Source organism: Oncorhynchus masou, unplaced genomic scaffold (assembly GCF_036934945.1).
Source record: "Oncorhynchus masou masou isolate Uvic2021 unplaced genomic scaffold, UVic_Omas_1.1 unplaced_scaffold_1125, whole genome shotgun sequence".
In the NCBI taxonomy this organism is placed as follows: domain Eukaryota; kingdom Metazoa; phylum Chordata; class Actinopteri; order Salmoniformes; family Salmonidae; genus Oncorhynchus; species Oncorhynchus masou.
This window is the reverse complement of record NW_027000987.1, coordinates 40,886-59,982: the sequence shown is the minus strand read 5'-3', so window position 1 is coordinate 59,982 and position 19,097 is coordinate 40,886. Positions and strand designations below refer to the sequence as shown.

The 19,097-nt window shown below is 45.4% G+C and overlaps 1 protein-coding gene and 1 long non-coding RNA gene across 2 annotated transcripts; one reads left to right on the top strand and one right to left on the bottom strand.

Moving 5' to 3' along the window:
* Positions 1–2,245: 2,245 nt before the first annotated feature.
* On the bottom strand, positions 2,246–3,359 carry LOC135529246 (uncharacterized). Its single transcript, XR_010453672.1, has 3 exons — positions 3,258–3,359; positions 2,493–2,787; positions 2,246–2,331 (listed from the first exon to the last, which is right to left on the bottom strand). It is a non-coding gene; the product is annotated as an uncharacterized LOC135529246 (long non-coding RNA).
* Positions 2,822–19,052, top strand: LOC135529245 (AP-1 complex subunit sigma-2). Its single transcript, XM_064958091.1, has 5 exons — positions 2,822–3,246; positions 4,175–4,353; positions 6,379–6,487; positions 9,906–10,043; positions 16,817–19,052. Exons 2-5 carry the CDS (start codon positions 4,175–4,177, stop codon positions 16,862–16,864), a joined length of 474 nt encoding a protein of 157 aa, XP_064814163.1. The 5' UTR covers positions 2,822–3,246; the 3' UTR covers positions 16,865–19,052.
* The last annotated feature ends 45 nt before the right edge of the window (positions 19,053–19,097 follow it).

The window sequence follows — 19,097 nt, the reverse complement described above, 5'->3', positions numbered from 1 at the left end:
GGGTTCGATTACATGCTCAAAATGGCTAGAAACAAAATAACTTTCTTCTGAAACTCTGAAGGCTATTCCATGCGAGAAATTGCCAAGAAACTGAAGATCTCGTACAACGCTGTATACTACACCCTTCACAGAACAGTGCAAACTGGCCCTAACCAGAATAGAAAGATGAGTGGGAGGCCCTGGTGAACAACTGAGCAAGAGGACAAGTGCATTAGAGTGTCTATTTTGAGAAACAGACACCTCACAAGTCCTCAACTGGCAGCTTCATTAAATAGTATCCGCAACAGCGCTAGCTGTGCCACCAGAGACTCTGGGTTCGCGCCCAGGCTCGGTCGCAGGGAGGACCATGGAGCGACGCACAATTGGCCTAGCGTAGTCCGGTTTAGGGAGGGTTTGGCCGGTAGGGATATCCTTGTCTCATCGCGAACCAGCGACTCCTGTGGCGGGCCGGGCGCAGTGCACACTAACCAAGGTCGCCAGGTGCACTGTGTTTCCTCCGACACATTGGTGCGGCTGGCTTCCGGGTTGGATGCGCGCTGTGTTAAGAAGCAGTGCGGCTTGGTTGGGTTGTGTTTCGGAGGACACATGGCTTTCGACCTTCGTCTTTCCCGAGCCCGTACGGGAGTTGTAGCGATGAGACAAGATAGTAACTACTAACAATTGGACACCACGAAATTAGGGAGAAAAGGGGGTAATATTTAAAAAAAATAATAATAATAATAAAATAAAATAGTACCCGCAAAACATCAGTCTCAACATCAACAGTGAAGAGGCGACTCCGGGTTGCTGGCCTGAAGTCTGCTCACCAACCAAGAATTCACAAAATGGGACAAACACCAAATTGAGACTGCATGCAGAATTCTGCAAAAATATCCTCCGTGTACAACGTAAAACACCAACAAAATGCATGCAGAGCAGAATTAGGCCGATACCCGCTAATTATCAAAATCCAGAAAAGAGACGTTAAATTCTACAACCACCGAAGCAATTCCCAAACCTTCCATAACAAAGCCATCACCTACAGAGTGACGAACCTGGAGAAGAGTACCCTAAGCAAACTGGTCCTGGGGCTCTGTTCACAAACACAAACAGACCCCACAGAGCCTCAGGACAGCACCACAATTAGATCCAACCAAATCATGAGAAAACAAAAAGATAATTACTTGACACAGGAAAGAATTAACAACAAATGACAGAGCAGATTAGACTGCTATTTGACCCTAAACAGAGAGTACACAGTGGCAGAATACCTGACCACTGTGACTGACCCACACTTAACAGTGCTGTACAAGATTTTGCTTTCAAATTGCGTCAAACATGATTTTAGACTGTGTTAAGGAAAGCTTTGACTATGTACAGACTCAATGAGCATAGCCTTGCTATTGAGAAATGCCGCTGTAGGCAGACATGGCTCTCAAGAGAAGACAGGCTATGTGCTCACTGCCCACAAAATGAGATGGAAGTGCAGCTCAGTTTCCTGACCTCCTGCCCAATGTATGACCATATTAGAGAGACATATTTCCCTCAGATTACACAGAACCACAAAGAATTTGAAAACAAATCCAATTTTGATAAACTCCCATATCTATTGGGTGAAATACCACAGTGTGACATCACAGCAGCAAGATGTGTGACCTGTTGCCACAAGAAAAGTTCAACCAGTGAAAAACAAACACCATTGTAAATACAACCCATATTTATGTTGATTTATTTTCCCGTTTGTACATTGTTATAACACTGTATAAAGACATAATATGCCATTTGAAATGTCTTTATTCTTTTGGAACTTTTGTGAGTGTAATGTTTACTGTTCATTTTTTATTGTTTATTTCACTCTAGTTCATCATATGTTTCCCATGCCAATATAGCCCCTTAAATTGAAATTGAATTGAGAGAGAGAGAGAAAGACTGTTGACTGACCTCAAGTAGAGTAGATAAGACAAATACTTTCTATGTTCTCTCTCTATTTTAAGTTGACCTTTGTCCAAGCTTTTATTTATTTTAGGGAGTCGGCGCCAGGACAGTTTGCCAATTTAAAAAAAGGGAGCTATTGACTCTTGGCTTTCTAAGGATAAGTAACAGACATTTAGCCTACTGTGGGGATTTTACTGAGCTATCAATATCATTAGACCTATTGTGCATGACTTCTTTCATTGCATATGGTAACTGTACGAATGTTATTCGCATGACATAACGTGACGTAGTGTCTGGCAGTGAAACGTGATAGAATTAAACATACCTGTTGACATAGAATAGTCTCATGAACGAGCCTGGCGAATCCATCGAGCTTCACACCTGAGTTACTGCGGCTCCGCATGTTGCCGTCTCTATCTGTCCATTTGAAATTATGACAGACAGGTAGTTAGAGCAGAATCATTTATAGTAGGGTACAGTAGTCGTGGGTCCTGACTACATTTGAAGCGTTCGCAATAGTAAAAGTACTGCAGTATGCTGTAATCAAATAACATTACTTTGTATAGAAAGTCACCTACCTTGAACCCATCAGTTATTGTGCAATGCATAAATATCGCTGTTGACAGCTTTGCAGTAGCAGCTAACAATTCCACATCCATTCAACGCATTTCATAAAACTCCTAGTTGCTCCATCGCAGTAGCATCAGTGTCAAACTATTACCGAATACTTCACGTCGCAGAGGTGTTTTTAGCTCAACATACACCATTCCTTCACATGTAACAGATTACTGCTCCTCTCTCGGTCTCTCAATGTGCCTCTTCTCTTCCTGATGTGGACAGAATGTCCGGTATACAGTTGCCATAAAGGGGGCGCTAGAGCAGCCAACGTAGAGAAGATGAGTTGGTTATTACATATATTAATTATTGTTAGAATCTGTTATTTTTTTTAACATAACATAGATCTAGATTTGAACCAACAAAGGGTGCCTGATTTGTTTTCGGCTTTGCTTTCTCTTTTACTTCGTGTGGTCTTTGTATCACTTCGGCATCATTCTGTTCAATCTAATATTTTCATATTTTCAGAATACTTTGATTGATACCAGCGCGACCCCACCTTGTCCATTTACATTCTGCAGGCATAGTAAACAAGGGCTGGGATAACGGAATTTTTAAGCCAATCAAAAATCCGGACAGTAGTTGTATTAACCAATCAAAATAGATCTAACTGCATCTCCGCTGAACGCTCGACTCCACTGGGTGGACTGCACATTTCTGTTGGATAGATTTGAATCTGCAATTCATAGTGTTTTTGAGTCAACAATCAAGATAAAGGTACGTTTTACCTCCTTATTTGTTTGGCCAGTCGTTGCAATTGCACATGTTGAACGAAAAAGCGTCCAGTGCTTCTGATAATGTCCACAAAAAGCCATTGAAAAAGTAGCTAGCTAGACATCCTTACTGTGCATGTTAGCTGCTAGCGCTAGCCACCCATCTCTGAGCTAGCTTTACACTCAAATTTGATGGATATACTGAGGGCCATAAGCTTCCCTAACTAAACCAACTAGGCTTACTAGTTATATGACTGGGAAAATGTCTGTGTTTTGATAGGCAAATCCTCAGTTGGCTAGATAGTTAGACAGAGAAGACCATATGAGGTCTTGACTATGGAGAAGACCTTTCATTAGCTATGTAAGCAAACTACCATTTATGTTTGGCTACTTTACCTCCTTGCTCCATACACCCTCACCCTGCCTCTGTATTTTATCACATTACTGAACAGCCTGTGTTCAAGACGGAATCATCCCGATGAGCTAAAGCCCACCGAACCAACTCTGTTACAATTGTATTGATCCTTGTCTCCTCTCACCTTCCTCCTTCCCTCTCTTCTGTCCCCTATCATTCTCCCTTTCTCTCCTCGCCCCATCCCCTCTCCCTCCTCTCCACCCCATCCCCCTCCCTCCCCTGTCATTCCCCCTGTCCTCTCCTCTATCCTCCTCTCATATCTCCTCTCACCTTCCTCCTTCCCTCTCCTCTCCCCATCCCCTCTCCCTCCTCTCCACCCCATCCCCCTCCCTCCTCTGTTCTTCCCCCGGTCCTCTCCTCTAACCTCCTCTCATTCTCTCTCCTCCTTTCCTGTCCCTCTCTCAATATTTCTCATCTGTCCTCTTCTCCTCCCTCCTCTGTCCTCCCCCTGTCCTCTCCTCTATCCTCCTCTCATTCTTTCTCCTCTCCTCTGTCCTCTCCTCCTCCCTCCCACCAGATGCAGTTCATGCTGCTGTTCAGTCGGCAGGGTAAGCTGCGGCTGCAGAAGTGGTATGTTCCCCTGTCAGACAAAGAGAGGAAGAAGATCTCCAGGGACCTGGTCCAGACCATTCTAGCCCGTAAACCCAAGATGTGTTCCTTCCTGGAGTGGAGGGACCTCAAGATCGTCTACAAGAGGTCAGAGAAAGACAGACAGACAGACAGACAGACAGACAAGGGCGTTAATGGTGGGAAATTATGTGCTCCTTCCTGGAGTGGAGGGACCTTAATATCATCTACAAGACAGACAGACGGGGGAAATGTGGACTCCATCTGATTGTGTTGAGGTCAATTCAGGAAGGCAATTTCACAATCTTTGTTAAAGTTTTTACTTCCTGAAATTGGCAGTTTTGACAACTAAATTGTAGTATAGTCTCAAACCACTACACTTGTTTCAATGTTTAGAAGGTTGATTTTCAATGAGACTTTGCTGCTAAGGAGGCACCCTTACAGTTGTGTTTTCAGTCAGGGGGCCATTTTGTTACAGCACTCATTCTCAGAATGGTGAAGGCCATCTGATGCTTTTGTTATTCATTATTGTCCCTGCTGAACGAAAGTATGTTTGTCAGAATGTGGCCCAAGGTTAGTGCCTTTGTTGTTTATCCCTGTGTTGTCCTGTCTTCCAGATACACCAGTCTGTATTTCTCCTGTTTATCCCTGTGTTATCCTGTCTTCCAGTCTGTATTTCTCCTGTTTATCCCTGTGTTATCCTGTCTTCCAGTCTGTATTTCTCCTGTTTATCCCTGTTATCCTGTCTTCCAGTCTGTATTTCTCCTGTTTATCCCTGTTATCCTGTCTTCCAGATACACCAGTCTGTATTTCTCCTGTTTATCCCTGTGTTATCCTGTCTCCAGATACACCAGTCTGTATTTCTCCTGTTTATCCCTGTGTTATCCTGTCTCCAGATACACCAGTCTGTATTTCTCCTGTTTATCCCTGTGTTATCCTGTCTCCAGATACACCAGTCTGTATTTCTCCTGTTTATCCCTGTGTTATCCTGTCTCCAGATACACCAGTCTGTATTTCTCCTGTTTATCCCTGTGTTATCCTGTCTCCAGATACACCAGTCTGTATTTCTCCTGTTTATCCCTGTGTTATCCTGTCTTCCAGATACACCAGCCTGTATTTCTCCTGTTTATCCCTGTGTTATCCTGTCTTCCAGTCTGTATTTCTCCTGTTTATCCCTGTGTTATCCTGTCTTCCAGTCTGTATTTCTCCTGTTTATCCCTGTGTTATCCTGTCTTCCAGTCTGTATTTCTCCTGTTTATCCCTGTGTTATCCTGTCTCCAGATACACCAGTCTGTATTTCTCCTGTTTATCCCTGTGTTATCCTGTCTTCCAGTCTGTATTTCTCCTGTTTATCCCTGTGTTATCCTGTCTTCCAGATACACCAGTCTGTATTTCTCCTGTTTATCCCTGTGTTATCCTGTCTCCAGATACACCAGTCTGTATTTCTCCTGTTTATCCCTGTGTTATCCTGTCTCCAGATACACCAGTCTGTATTTCTCCTGTTTATCCCTGTGTTATCCTGTCTTCCAGTCTGTATTTCTCCTGTTTATCCCTGTGTTATCCTGTCTTCCAGATACACCAGTCTGTATTTCTCCTGTTTATCCCTGTGTTATCCTGTCTCCAGATACACCAGTCTGTATTTCTCCTGTTTATCCCTGTGTTATCCTGTCTTCCAGTCTGTATTTCTCCTGTTTATCCCTGTGTTATCCTGTCTTCCAGTCTGTATTTCTCCTGTTTATCCCTGTGTTATCCTGTCTCCAGATACACCAGTCTGTATTTCTCCTGTTTATCCCTGTGTTATCCTGTCTCCAGATACACCAGTCTGTATTTCTCCTGTTTATCCCTGTGTTATCCTGTCTCCAGATACACCAGTCTGTATTTCTCCTGTTTATCCCTGTGTTATCCTGTCTCCAGATACACCAGTCTGTATTTCTCCTGTTTATCCCTGTGTTATCCTGTCTCCAGATACACCAGCCTGTATTTCTCCTGTTTATCCCTGTGTTATCCTGTCTTCCAGTCTGTATTTCTCCTGTTTATCCCTGTGTTATCCTGTCTCCAGATACGCCAGCCTGTATTTCTCCTGTTTATCCCTGTGTTATCCTGTCTTCCAGTCTGTATTTCTCCTGTTTATCCCTGTGTTATCCTGTCTTCCAGATACGCCAGTCTGTATTTCTGCTGTGCGGTGGAAGATCAAGACAATGAGCTCATCACGCTGGAGATCATCCACAGATACGTAGAGCTGCTGGATAAGTACTTTGGCAGTGTGAGTCTTCATATTGCACACTGCTACTGTTCTCAGTGGTCCTGTTGGTGTTCGTGACAGTGGCCATACTGTTCTCTTAGTGGTCCTGTTGGTGTTCATGACAGTGGCCATACTGTTCTCTTAGTGGTCCTGTTGGTGTTCATGACAGTGGCCATATTGTTATCTGTGTTCATGAGTGGCCATATTGTTATCTGTGTTCATGAGTGGCCATATTGTTATGTGTTCATGAGTGGCCATATTGTTATCTGTGTTCATGAGTGGCCATATTGTTATCTGTGTTCATGACAGTGGCCATATTGTTATCTGTGTTCATGACAGTGGCCATATTGTTATCTGTGTTCATGACAGTGGCCATATTGTTATCTGTGTTCATGACAGTGGCCATATTGTTATCTGTGTTCATGACAGTGGCCATATTGTTCTGTGTTCATGACAGTGGCCATATTGTTCTGTGTTCATGACAGTAACCATATTGTTCTGTGTTCATGACAGTAACCATATTGTTCTGTGTTCATGACAGTAACCATATTGTTCTGTGTTCATGACAGTAACCATATTGTTCTGTGTTCATGACAGTAACCATATTGTTCTGTGTTCATGACAGTAACCATATTGTTCTGTGTTCATGACAGTGGCCATATTGTTCTGTGTTCATGACAGTGGCCATATTGTTCTGTGTTCATGACAGTAACCATATTGTTCTGTGTTCATGACAGTGACCATATTGTTCTGTGTTCATGACAGTGACCATATTGTTCTGTGTTCATGACAGTGGCCATACTGTTCTCTCAGTGGTCCTGTTGGTGTTCATGACAGTGGCCATAGTGTTCTCTCAGTGGTCCTGTTGGTGTTCATGACAGTGGCCATAGTGTTCTCTCAGTGGTCCTGTTGGTGTTCATGACAGTGGCCATACTGTTCTCTCAGTGGTCCTGTTGGTGTTCATGACAGTGGCCATACTGTTCTCTCAGTGGTCCTGTTGGTGATCATGACAGTGGCCATACTGTTCTCTCAGTGGTCCTGTTGGTGATCATGACAGTGGCCATACTGTTCTCTCAGTGGTCCTGTTGGTGATCATGACAGTGGCCATACTGTTCTCTCAGTGGTCCTGGTGATCATGACAGTGGCCATACTGTTCTCAGTGGTCCTGTTGGTGATCATGACAGTGGCCATACTGTTATCTGTGATCATGACAGTGGCCATACTGTTCTCTCAGTGGTCCTGTTGGTGATCATGACAGTGGCCATACTGTTATCTGTGATCATGACAGTGGCCATACTGTTCTCTCAGTGGTCCTGTTGGTGATCATGACAGTGGCCATACTGTTCTCTGTGATCATGACAGTGGCCATACTGTTCTCTCAGTGGTCCTGTTGGTGTTCATGACAGTGGCCATACTGTTATCTGTGATCATGACAGTGGCCATACTGTTCTCTCAGTGGTCCTGTTGGTGATCATGACAGTGGCCATACTGTTCTCTCAGTGGTCCTGTTGGTGTTCATGACAGTGGCCATACTGTTATCTGTGATCATGACAGTGGCCATACTGTTCTCTCAGTGGTCCTGTTGGTGATCATGACAGTGGCCATACTGTTCTCTCAGTGGTCCTGTTGGTGATCATGACAGTGGCCATACTGTTCTCTGTGATCATGACAGTGGCCATACTGTTCTCTGTGATCATGACAGTGGCCATACTGTTCTCTGTGATCATGACAGTGGCCATACTGTTATCTGTGATCATGACAGTGGCCATACTGTTCTCTCAGTGGTCCTGTTGGTGTTCATGACAGTGGCCATACTGTTATCTGTGATCATGACAGTGGCCATACTGTTCTCTCAGTGGTCCTGTTGGTGTTCATGACAGTGGCCATACTGTTATCTGTGATCATGACAGTGGCCATACTGTTCTCTCAGTGGTCCTGATGGTGATCATGACAGTGGCCATACTGTTCTCTCAGTGGTCCTGTTGGTGATCATGACAGTGGCCATACTGTTATCTGTGATCATGACAGTGGCCATACTGTTCTCTCAGTGGTCCTGTTGGTGATCATGACAGTGGCCATACTGTTATCTGTGATCATGACAGTGGCCATACTGTTCTCTCAGTGGTCCTGTTGGTGTTCATGACAGTGGCCATACTGTTCTCTCAGTGGTCCTGTTGGTGATCATGACAGTGGTCATACTGTTCTCTCAGTGGTCCTGTTGGTGATCATGACAGTGGCCATACTGTTCTCTCAGTGGTCCTGTTGGTGATCATGACAGTGGCCATACTGTTCTCTCAGTGGTCCTGTTGGTGATCATGACAGTGGCCATACTGTTATCTGTGATCATGACAGTGGCCATACTGTTCTCTCAGTGGTCCTGTTGGTGATCATGACAGTGGCCATACTGTTATCTGTGATCATGACAGTGGCCATACTGTTCTCTCAGTGGTCCTGTTGGTGATCATGACAGTGGCCATACTGTTCTCTGTGATCATGACAGTGGCCATACTGTTATCTGTGATCATGACAGTGGCCATACTGTTCTCTCAGTGGTCCTGTTGGTGATCATGACAGTGGCCATACTGTTATCTGTGATCATGACAGTGGCCATACTGTTCTCTCAGTGGTCCTGTTGGTGATCATGACAGTGGCCATACTGTTATCTGTGATCATGACAGTGGCCATACTGTTCTCTCAGTGGTCCTGTTGGTGATCATGACAGTGGCCATACTGTTATCTGTGATCATGACAGTGGCCATACTGTTCTCTCAGTGGTCCTGTTGGTGATCATGACAGTGGCCATACTGTTCTCTGTGATCATGACAGTGGCCATACTGTTATCTGTGATCATGACAGTGGCCATACTGTTCTCTCAGTGGTCCTGTTGGTGATCATGACAGTGGCCATACTGTTCTCTGTGATCATGACAGTGGCCATACTGTTATCTGTGATCATGACAGTGGCCATACTGTTCTCTCAGTGGTCCTGTTGGTGATCATGACAGTGGCCATACTGTTATCTGTGATCATGACAGTGGCCATACTGTTCTCTGTGATCATGACAGTGGCCATACTGTTCTCTGTGATCATGACAGTGGCCATACTGTTCTCTGTGATCATGACAGTGGCCATACTGTTCTCTCAGTGGTCCTGTTGGTGATCATGACAGTGGCCATACTGTTCTCTGTGATCATGACAGTGGCCATACTGTTATCTGTGATCATGACAGTGGCCATACTGTTAAAGCACCATTGCTTAACGCCAAATGATCAGATCTGTAAGACTGGGAAGAAGTATACATGTTGTTATTGGAACCGGGTCTGGTTGTTCCTGTGTCTAATGGAGCTGTTCAAATGGGTTTTACCATTTGGAATAAATACTTTGGACTAGGAAAAATAACCTTCCAATGTGTTCCCTCTTGGTGTCTGTCTCCATGTCAGGTGTGTGAGCTGGACATCATCTTTAACTTTGAGAAGGCCTACTTCATCCTGGATGAGTTCCTGCTTGGAGGGGAGGCTCAGGAGACCTCCAAGAAGAACGTACTGAAGGCTATAGAGCAGGCCGACCTGCTGCAGGAGGTAAGACTCCTCACTGACCCCTAACATCTGACCCCAACACTAACCCTGACCTCCAAGAAGAACGTACTGAAGGCTATAGAGCAGGCCGACCTGCTGCAGGAGGTAAGACTCCTCACTGACCCCTAACATCTGACCCCAACACTAACCCTGACCTCCAAGAAGAACGTACTGAAGGCTATAGAGCAGGCCGACCTGCTGCAGGAGGTAAGACTCCTCACTGATCCCTAACATCTGACCCCAACACTAACCCTGACCTCCAAGAAGAACGTACTGAAGGCTATAGAGCAGGCCGACCTGCTGCAGGAGGTATGTGGGCTATGTCCTAGATGAGTTGGTGTAGTGATGACATCTCTGGGCTATGTCCTAGATGAGTTGGTGTAATGATGACATCTCTGGGCTATGATGACATCTCTGGGCTATGTCCTAGATGAGTTGGTGTAATGAGGACATCTCTGGGCTATGTCCTAGATGAGTTGGTGTAATGATGACATCTCTGGGCTATGATGACATCTCTGGGCTATGTCCTAGATGAGTTGGTGTAGTGATGACATCTCTGGTCTATGATGACATCTCTGGGCTATGATGACATCTCTGGTCTATGTCCGAGATGAGTTGGTGTAATGATGACATCTCTGGTCTATGTCCTAGATGAGTTGGTGTAATGATGACATCTCTGGGCTATGTCTGAGATGAGTTGGTGTAATGATGACATCTCTGGTCTATGTCCTAGATGAGTTGGTGTAGTGATAACATCTCTGGGCTATGTCCTAGATGAGTTGGTGTAATGATGACATCTCTGGGCTATGTCCTAGATTAGTTGGTGTAATGATGACATCTCTGGGCTATGATGACATCTCTGAGCTATGATGACATCTCTGGGCTATGTCCTAGATGAGTTGGTGTAATGATGACATCTCTGTTCTATGTCCTAGATGAGTTGGTGTAATGATGACATCTCTGGTCTATGATGACATCTCTGGGCTATGATGACATCTCTGGGCTATGTCCTAGATGAGTTGGTGTAATGATGACATCTCTGGGCTATGTCCTATATGAGTTGGTGTAATGATGACATCTCTGGTCTATGTCCTAGATGAGTTGGTGTAGTGATAACATCTCTGGGCTATGTCCTAGATGAGTTGGTGTAGTAATAACATCTCTGGTCTATGTCCTAGATGAGTTGGTGTAATGATGACATCTCTGGGCTATGATGACATCTCTGGTCTATGTCCTAGATGAGTTGGTGTAATGATGACATCTCTGGGCTATGTCCTAGATGAGTTGGTGTAATGATGACATCTCTGGGCTATGTCCTAGATGAGTTGGTGTAATGATGACATCTCTGGGCTATGATGATATTTCTGGGCTATGATGACATCTCTGGGCTATGATGACATCTCTGGGCTATGATGACATCTCTGGGCTATGATGACATCTCTGGGATGATGACATCTCTGGGCTATGATGACATCTCTGGGCTATGTCCTAGATGAGTTGGTGTAATGATGACATCTCTGAGCTATGTCCTAGATTAGTTGGTGTAATGATGACATCTTTGGGCTATGATGACATCTCTGGGCTATGTCCTAGATGAGTTGGTGTAGTGATGACATCTCTGGTCTATGTCCTAGATGAGTTGGTGTAATGATGACATCTCTGGTCTATGTCCTAGATGAGTTGGTGTAGTGATAACATCTCTGGTCTATGTCCTAGATGAGTTGGTGTAGTGATAACATCTCTGGTCTATGTCCTAGATGAGTTGGTGTAGTGATAACATCTCTGGTCTATGTCCTAGATGAGTTGGTGTAGTGATGACATCTCTGGTCTATGTCCTAGATGAGTTGGTGTAATGATGACATCTCTGGTCTCTGTCCTAGATGAGTTGGTGTAATGATGACATCTCTGGTCTATGATGACATCTCTGGTCTATGTCCTAGATGAGTTGGTGTAATGATGACATCTCTGGTCTATGTCCTAGATGAGTTGGTGTAATGATGACATCTCTGGTCTATGTCCTAGATGAGTTGGTGTAATGATGACATCTCTGGTCTATGTCCTAGATGAGTTGGTGTAATGATGACATCTCTGGTCTATGATGACATCTCTGGTCTATGTCCTAGATGAGTTGGTGTAATGATGACATCTCTGGTCTCTGTCCTAGATGAGTTGGTGTAATGATGACATCTCTGGTCTATGTCCTAGATGAGTTGGTGTAGTGATAACATCTCTGGTCTATGTCCTAGATGAGTTGGTGTAGTGATAACATCTCTGGTCTATGTCCTAGATGAGTTGGTGTAGTGATGACATCTCTGGTCTATGTCCTAGATGAGTTGGTGTTATGGCCTTTTTCTCTCCATCTCTCTGATTCCTATATGTCATTCTTGACTTGTTTAGATTTGTGTTCAAAGTGTTTGTCTACAGTGCTGCTGTATTTAGGCTAATGTTATTCGTCTGGCAGCCTGTCGGTGGCATTGTTATTCCAGGCACTCCTACCGCCTGCATCCACATGACTGAGCTATGGGAACCTCCCCAGGGTTGGCTGTCTGAGCTCTCACTGCCTGCATCCACATGACTGAGCTATGGGAACCTCCCCAGGGTTGGCTGTCTGAGCTCTCACTGCCTGCATCCACATGACTGAGCTATGGGAACCTCCCCAGGGTTGGCTGTCTGAGCTCTCACTGCCTGCATCCACATGACTGAGCTATGGGAACCTCCCCAGGGTTGGCTGTCTGAGCTCTCACTGCCTGCATCCACATGACTGAGCTATGGGAACCTCCCCAGGGTTGGCTGTCTGAGCTCTCACTGCCTGCATCCACATGACTGAGCTATGGGAACCTCCCCAGGGTTGGCTGTCTGAGCTCTCACTGCCTGCATCCACATGACTGAGCTATGGGAACCTCCCCAGGGTTGGCTGTCTTGAGCTCTCACTGCCTGCATCCACATGACTGAGCTATGGGAACCTCCCCAGGGTTGGCTGTCTGAGCTCTCACTGCCTGCATCCACATGACTGAGCTATGGGAACCTCCCCAGGGTTGGCTGTCTGAGCTCTCACTGCCTGCATCCACATGACTGAGCTATGGGAACCTCCCAGGGTTGGCTGTCTGAGCTCTCACTGCCTGCATCCACATGGCTGAGCTATGGGAACCTCCCCAGGGTTGGCTGTCTGAGCTCTCACTGCCTGCATCACATGACTGAGCTATGGGAACCTCCCCAGGGTTGGCTGTCTGAGCTCTCACTGCCTGCATCCACATGACTGAGCTATGGGAACCTCCCCAGGGTTGGCTGTCTGAGCTCTCACTGCCTGCATCCACATGACTGAGCTATGGGAACCTCCCCAGGGTTGGCTGTCTGAGCTCTCACTGCCTGCATCCACATGACTGAGCTATGGGAACCTCCCCAGGGTTGGCTGTCTGAGCTCTCACTGCCTGCATCCACATGACTGAGCTATGGGAACCTCCCCAGGGTTGGCTGTCTGAGCTCTCACTGCCTGCATCCACATGACTGAGCTATGGGAACCTCCTCAGGGTTGGCTGTCTGAGCTCTCACTGCCTACATCCACATGACTGAGCTATGGGAACCTCCCCAGGGTTGGCTGTCTGAGCTCTCACTGCCTGCATCCACATGACTGAGCTATGGGAACCTCCCAGGGTTGGCTGTCTGAGCTCTAACTGCCTGCATCCACATGACTGAGCTATGGGAACCTCCTCAGGGTTGGCTGTCTGAGCTCTCACTGCCTACATCCACATGACTGAGCTATGGGAACCTCCTCAGGGTTGGCTGTCTGAGCTCTAACTGCCTGCATCCACATGACTGAGCTATGGGAACCTCCTCAGGGTTGGCTGTCTGAGCTCTCACTGCCTGCATCCACATGACTGAGCTATGGGAACCTCCTCAGGGTTGGCTGTCTGAGCTCTCACTGCCTGCATCCACATGACTGAGCTATGGGAACCTCCCCAGGGTTGGCTGTCTGAGCTCTCACTGCCTGCATCCACATGACTGAGCTATGGGAACCTCCCCAGGGTTGGCTGTCTGAGCTCTCACTGCCTGCATCCACATGACTGAGGGTTGGCTGGAACCATCACATGACTGAGCTATGGGTCCTTAGGGTTGGCTGTCTGAGCTCTAACTGCCTGCATCCACACATGACTGAGCTATGGGAACCTCCCCAGGGTTGGCTGTCTGAGCTCTCACTGCCTCTGTTCATAAAGAGGGCTTCACTCATTATTCAGCTCTCATTCATGACTACCATTAGCATGAAACACTGGAGAATCTGACTGGGGTGGGGGCAAAAATGGGGGGGGGGGGTACTTTTCCAGTCTAATCCACCTTTTTCCTGTCTAATCCACCCTTTTCATCAGAATTGTTCCAACTAAAACTATGAAGCTGCATCATACTTTCTATCTTTTACGTCGAGCTGAAGAGTCTGTGCTTGAAGAAGGATGATTGGTGTTTTAGGTCTGATAATGTTTACTAGTTTACACAAGGCTTGACTAACAACGTCACAGAAACGATGCGAGCTCTTCAATGGGACCCGAAGGCTGTGTGGTGATTCTGGATGGTCAGATGGCAACGATGAAGTAGGGGGACTCGTTTCAACTAGTTCAATCTCGTTCTGTCACCAGAGCTCTGTGCTTATTATGGGATGTATGAGGTTACGATATCCGACTTTTTCGATATAGCGTTTAGTGATATGTTAGAGAAAGAACCCACTGAACGATTCAGAATATGAAGAATCATATTTGTCTTGGTAAAATGTATTTTATAACAATGGAAGTGAAATGCAATCACCAAAGCGCGTTACGGACACCCTTTTGTGTTTGAGAGACAAGTGCACATTTTTATTTATGTTTTCAATAAACATTGAAATACAGTTTACATGTTGTCAACAGTCTAATAAAAAACAATAACGATCTCGCTCTCCCAGAACAAGCTTGGCAAGTGGTGAAACCTGCTTATTCAGACAAAAGACCAATCTAAGCCGACCACGTCTCTGCAAAACAACCAACCCATCTATTTGTTAGCTAACTAACTGGGCCTGGCAGTCATACACATCATATGAAACGAATGAGGTGGTAAGTGCAGCACCATGCACACAACACTAAATGCTTTACCAAGCTAGCTATCTGGCCACTGTCGCTAGTGACATCATTAACTCCAATGGATCAGTTTTCACGAAGCAGCTGCCTAGAGACCCTTTACCAAGCTAGCTATCTGGCCACTGTCGCTAGTGACATCGTTAACTCCAATGGATCAGTTTTCACGAAGCAGCTGCCTAGAGACCTTTACCAAGCTGCTATCTGGCCACTGTCGCTAGTGACATCATTAACTCCAATGGATCAGTTTTCACGAAGCAGCTGCCTAGAGACTAGCTTTGGCCAAGCTAGTGCTATCTGGCCACTGTCGCTAGTGACATCATTAACTCCAATGGATCAGTTTTCACGAAGCAGCTGCCTAGAGCCTTTACCAAGCTAGCTATCTGGCCACTGTCGCTAGTGACATCGTTAACTCCAATGGATCAGTTTTCACGAAGCAGCTGCCTAGAGACCCTTTACCAAGCTAGCTATCTGGCCACTGTCGCTAGTGACATCATTAACTCCAATGGATCAGTTTTCACGAAGCAGCTGCCTAGAGACCCTTTACCAAGCTAGCTATCTGGCCACTGTCGCTAGTGACATCATTAACTCCAATGGATCAGTTTTCACGAAGTAGCTGCCTAGAAGTAGCTGCCTAGAGACCCTTTACCTACGAATCATGCTAACCATTTAGGTTACGTTAGCCAGCTAGCTAAAAGTCTATCTATGGGCTGTATGCAATTATGGAGAGTGAATTAAAAATATATATATATATCTTGCTGTGGCCATCTGGCTAGTATCAAAAAGGGCATTCTGCAACGCTAGTGCAGCTAGCTAACATTGACTAGACCGTAAAGCAACACACACAGACATCCATTGCCAAACAACGCTATTGCCATCTTCTGGTTTGGAGTATTTTAACGGAGGCTGAGGACTTCGCTCTGTTCGGAGGTGCTAAGTACTGTCGGCAGGCAAACATGTGACAATCCTACCGATGTGTCTGAGCTATTATTGATTAAATACCTTGTTAACAGCCCAATTTTTGAAGCCACAACTAATGTCTGGATTGGACATTTTGTGCCTTTCCTTTATTTCTCATTTGGAACACAGGAGGTTGGTGGCACCTTAATTGGGGAGGACGGGCTCGTGGTAATGGCTGGAGCGGAACGGTATCAAACACATTATTTTATCTTTATTTAACTAGGCAAGACAGAACAAAGAACAAATTCTTATTTTCAATGACGGCCTAGGAACAGTGGGTTAACTGTCCGCTCGGGATTTGAACTTGCAACCTTCCGGTTATTAGCCCAACGTTCTAACCACTAGGCTACCCTGCCGCCCCTCATGATTTGATAGCCTTCAGTTCGCTCCATTGCAGCCATTTATTATGAGCCGTCCTCCCCCCAGCAGCCTCCCCTGATTTACACCAGCTGGTCTTGCGGTCAGTTGTATTCAAACAGTGCTTTTCTCTCTCTCTCCGTGCTTCACCTCCTGCTAGGATGCCAAAGTAAGTGTTACATCTACCTGATATGCGTTATTTAATCGTGGCGTTGGAGCGGTGACTCAAGTCATTGCATTTAGGCTTCAAACACCTGTTTCTTGTATGCACTCCATAAACCAATCAAACGGGTCCATCTTCAGACTGACGACAGTGTCTTATCCTTCTTAACTGTCCTCTTGTCTGTTCCCTCCCTCCTTTAGGAAGCTGAAGCCCCACGGAGTGTCCTGGAGGAGATTGGCCTGACATAAACTCCCTCCATCACTGCCCCAACTATCTCTCTCTCTTTACTCTCTCTCTCTCTCTTCACGGGGGCCCCTAACATCTTGTTCTCGCTCCTTTAATGTGCTGTAGTGTTGTCTTGTACTAAAACTCTTATCATGTTGTGAAATGTTACTTGTGCCAACTGTCTGTTCCTTTTTTTTTTTGTGCCTCGTCAAACACTCACCTTTTGAAACCCCTGGAGTTTATGCAGCCAGTGGCCACAGACTACACCAATAATAACTGAAATCTCACCCACCTTCCTTAAGTCAGTGTTTTTGTTGTACGTGACATGTCCGTGACGGGCACTTTAACTCCAGTCTCGTCTAGAGAATTTAAAACAATTCAAAGTATATCATAAAGAGTAAGAAACCCCATTGTTCACAAGTAAAGTAAGCAAAACGATGTCAGTATTTTTAAAAAAGTGTTACAGTTTAAAGTATTCACGTGCATGCTTTCATTGTTTGACCAAAGAACACTGTGTTATAATCTTATCGTTTTGAAGATAAATGGTGTTCAGGGGAAAATATGTGCTCTCTCAGGGTTGGGGTCAATTCTATTTCAATTCCTATCAATTCAGAAAGTAAACCAATTTACACTTTTTACTCATTGAAAATCATTGAATGAAATGTGCATTGGAATATCAGTGTATTCCTGAATTTAAATGGAATTGACCCAAGCCTTGCTCTGTATAGCCTGAGTCCCAGATCTTTGTGCTGTCTTGCTACCTCCTGTGTCGTTCAGTTGGGAAGACAGCGCAAACACACCTGGGACTCCTCCCATTCTGCATGCTTTAAAAGGCAAGGGAAGAGTAACACCTAGGACTCCTCCCACTCTGCATGCTTTAAAAGGCAAGGGAAGAGTAACTCCGCCCACTCTGCATGCTTTAAAAGGCAAGGGAAGAGTAACTCCGCCCACTCTGCATGCTTTAAAAGGCAAGGGAAGAGTAACTCCGCCCACTCTGCATGCTTTAAAAGGCAAGGGAAGAGTAACTCCACCCACTCTGCATGCTTTAAAAGGCAAGGGAAGAGTAACTCCGCCCACTCTGCATGCTTTTTAAAAGGCAAGGGAAGAGTAACTCCACCCACTTTGCATGCTTTAAAAGGCAAGGGAAGAGTAACTCCGCCCACTCTGCATGCTTTAAAAGGCAAGGGAAGAGTAACTCCACCCACTCTGCATGCTTTAAAAGGCAAGGGAAGAGTAACTCCGCCCACTCTGCATGCTTTAAAAGGCAAGGGAAGAGTAACTCCGCCCACTCTGCATGCTTTAAAAGGCAAGGGAAGAGTAACTCCGCCCACTCTGCATGCTTTAAAAGGCAAGGGAAGAGTAACACCGGGGACTCCGCCCACTTTAAAAGGCAAGGGGAGAGTAACTCCGCCCACTCTGCATGCTTTAAAAGGCAAGGGAAGAGTAACACCGGGGACTCCGCCCACTTTAAAAGGCAAGGGGAGAGTAACTCCGCCCACTCTGCATGCTTTAAAAGGCAAGGGAAGAGTAACTCCGCCCACTCTGCATGCTTTAAAAGGCAAGGGAAGAGTAACTCTAGTGAAAATGAACAAAAAGGGATTCTGTTACTAATCGAACTTCTATTCGTCACACAATGTTTTAACTGTCAATGAAAATGCATTTAGGGCACTTGATTCGTAGCCTGGTTCTGAACTGAATGTGAAACTGGAATATTCTAGTTGAATCATAACAGGCCACTTGTTATTGAGGAAGGTTGTGACAATTGAAGCACAAATCATGAGGTACTCCCACTATATCACTGCCTGTGCTTAGTGCACACGGACATGACCAGTTATTGAATTGTTTACAAAAACCATGGGTTCAAGAAGCCTAAAACCTGTTGCAATTCCCTGTCTACCGTACAGACTGCTCCTTTACCAATGACCAGAATGGTGTCCTGTGAGGACACTTAATGTTCTTTCAGCTTGTACTGTATTTGCTCTTTAACTGTGGTGACATCCCAAAATGGCACCCTATTCCCTACATAGTGCACTACTTTTGGCCCGAGCCTATGAAGAAGTGCACTATATAGGGAATAGGGCACCATGTCTCGCTCCTGTGTACATGAATCATTTCAAAGTATTGCATTTATTTTACACAGACAACTGTCACTAATTCAGTTCTCTAATACTGTAAATCATTAAAACAATACATGTCTATGGATTAGCAGAATGGTTGTTTTGCCTGGCCTTTTTTTCACAGAAAATGTCAAGTGTG

What these genes read in the sequence shown, in the direction of transcription:
- LOC135529245 (XM_064958091.1), top strand. Translation starts at nt 4,175, where the DNA reads ATGCAGTTCATGCTGCTGTTCAGTCGGCAGGGTAAGCTGCGGCTGCAG. An exon ending in CTCAAGATCGTCTACAAGAG is followed by an intron (nt 4,354 to 6,378) that starts GTCAGAGAAAGA and finishes CCTGTCTTCCAG; the next exon opens with ATACGCCAGTCTGTATTTCT. An exon ending in AGGCCGACCTGCTGCAGGAG is followed by an intron (nt 10,044 to 16,816) that starts GTAAGACTCCTC and finishes TCCCTCCTTTAG; the next exon opens with GAAGCTGAAGCCCCACGGAG.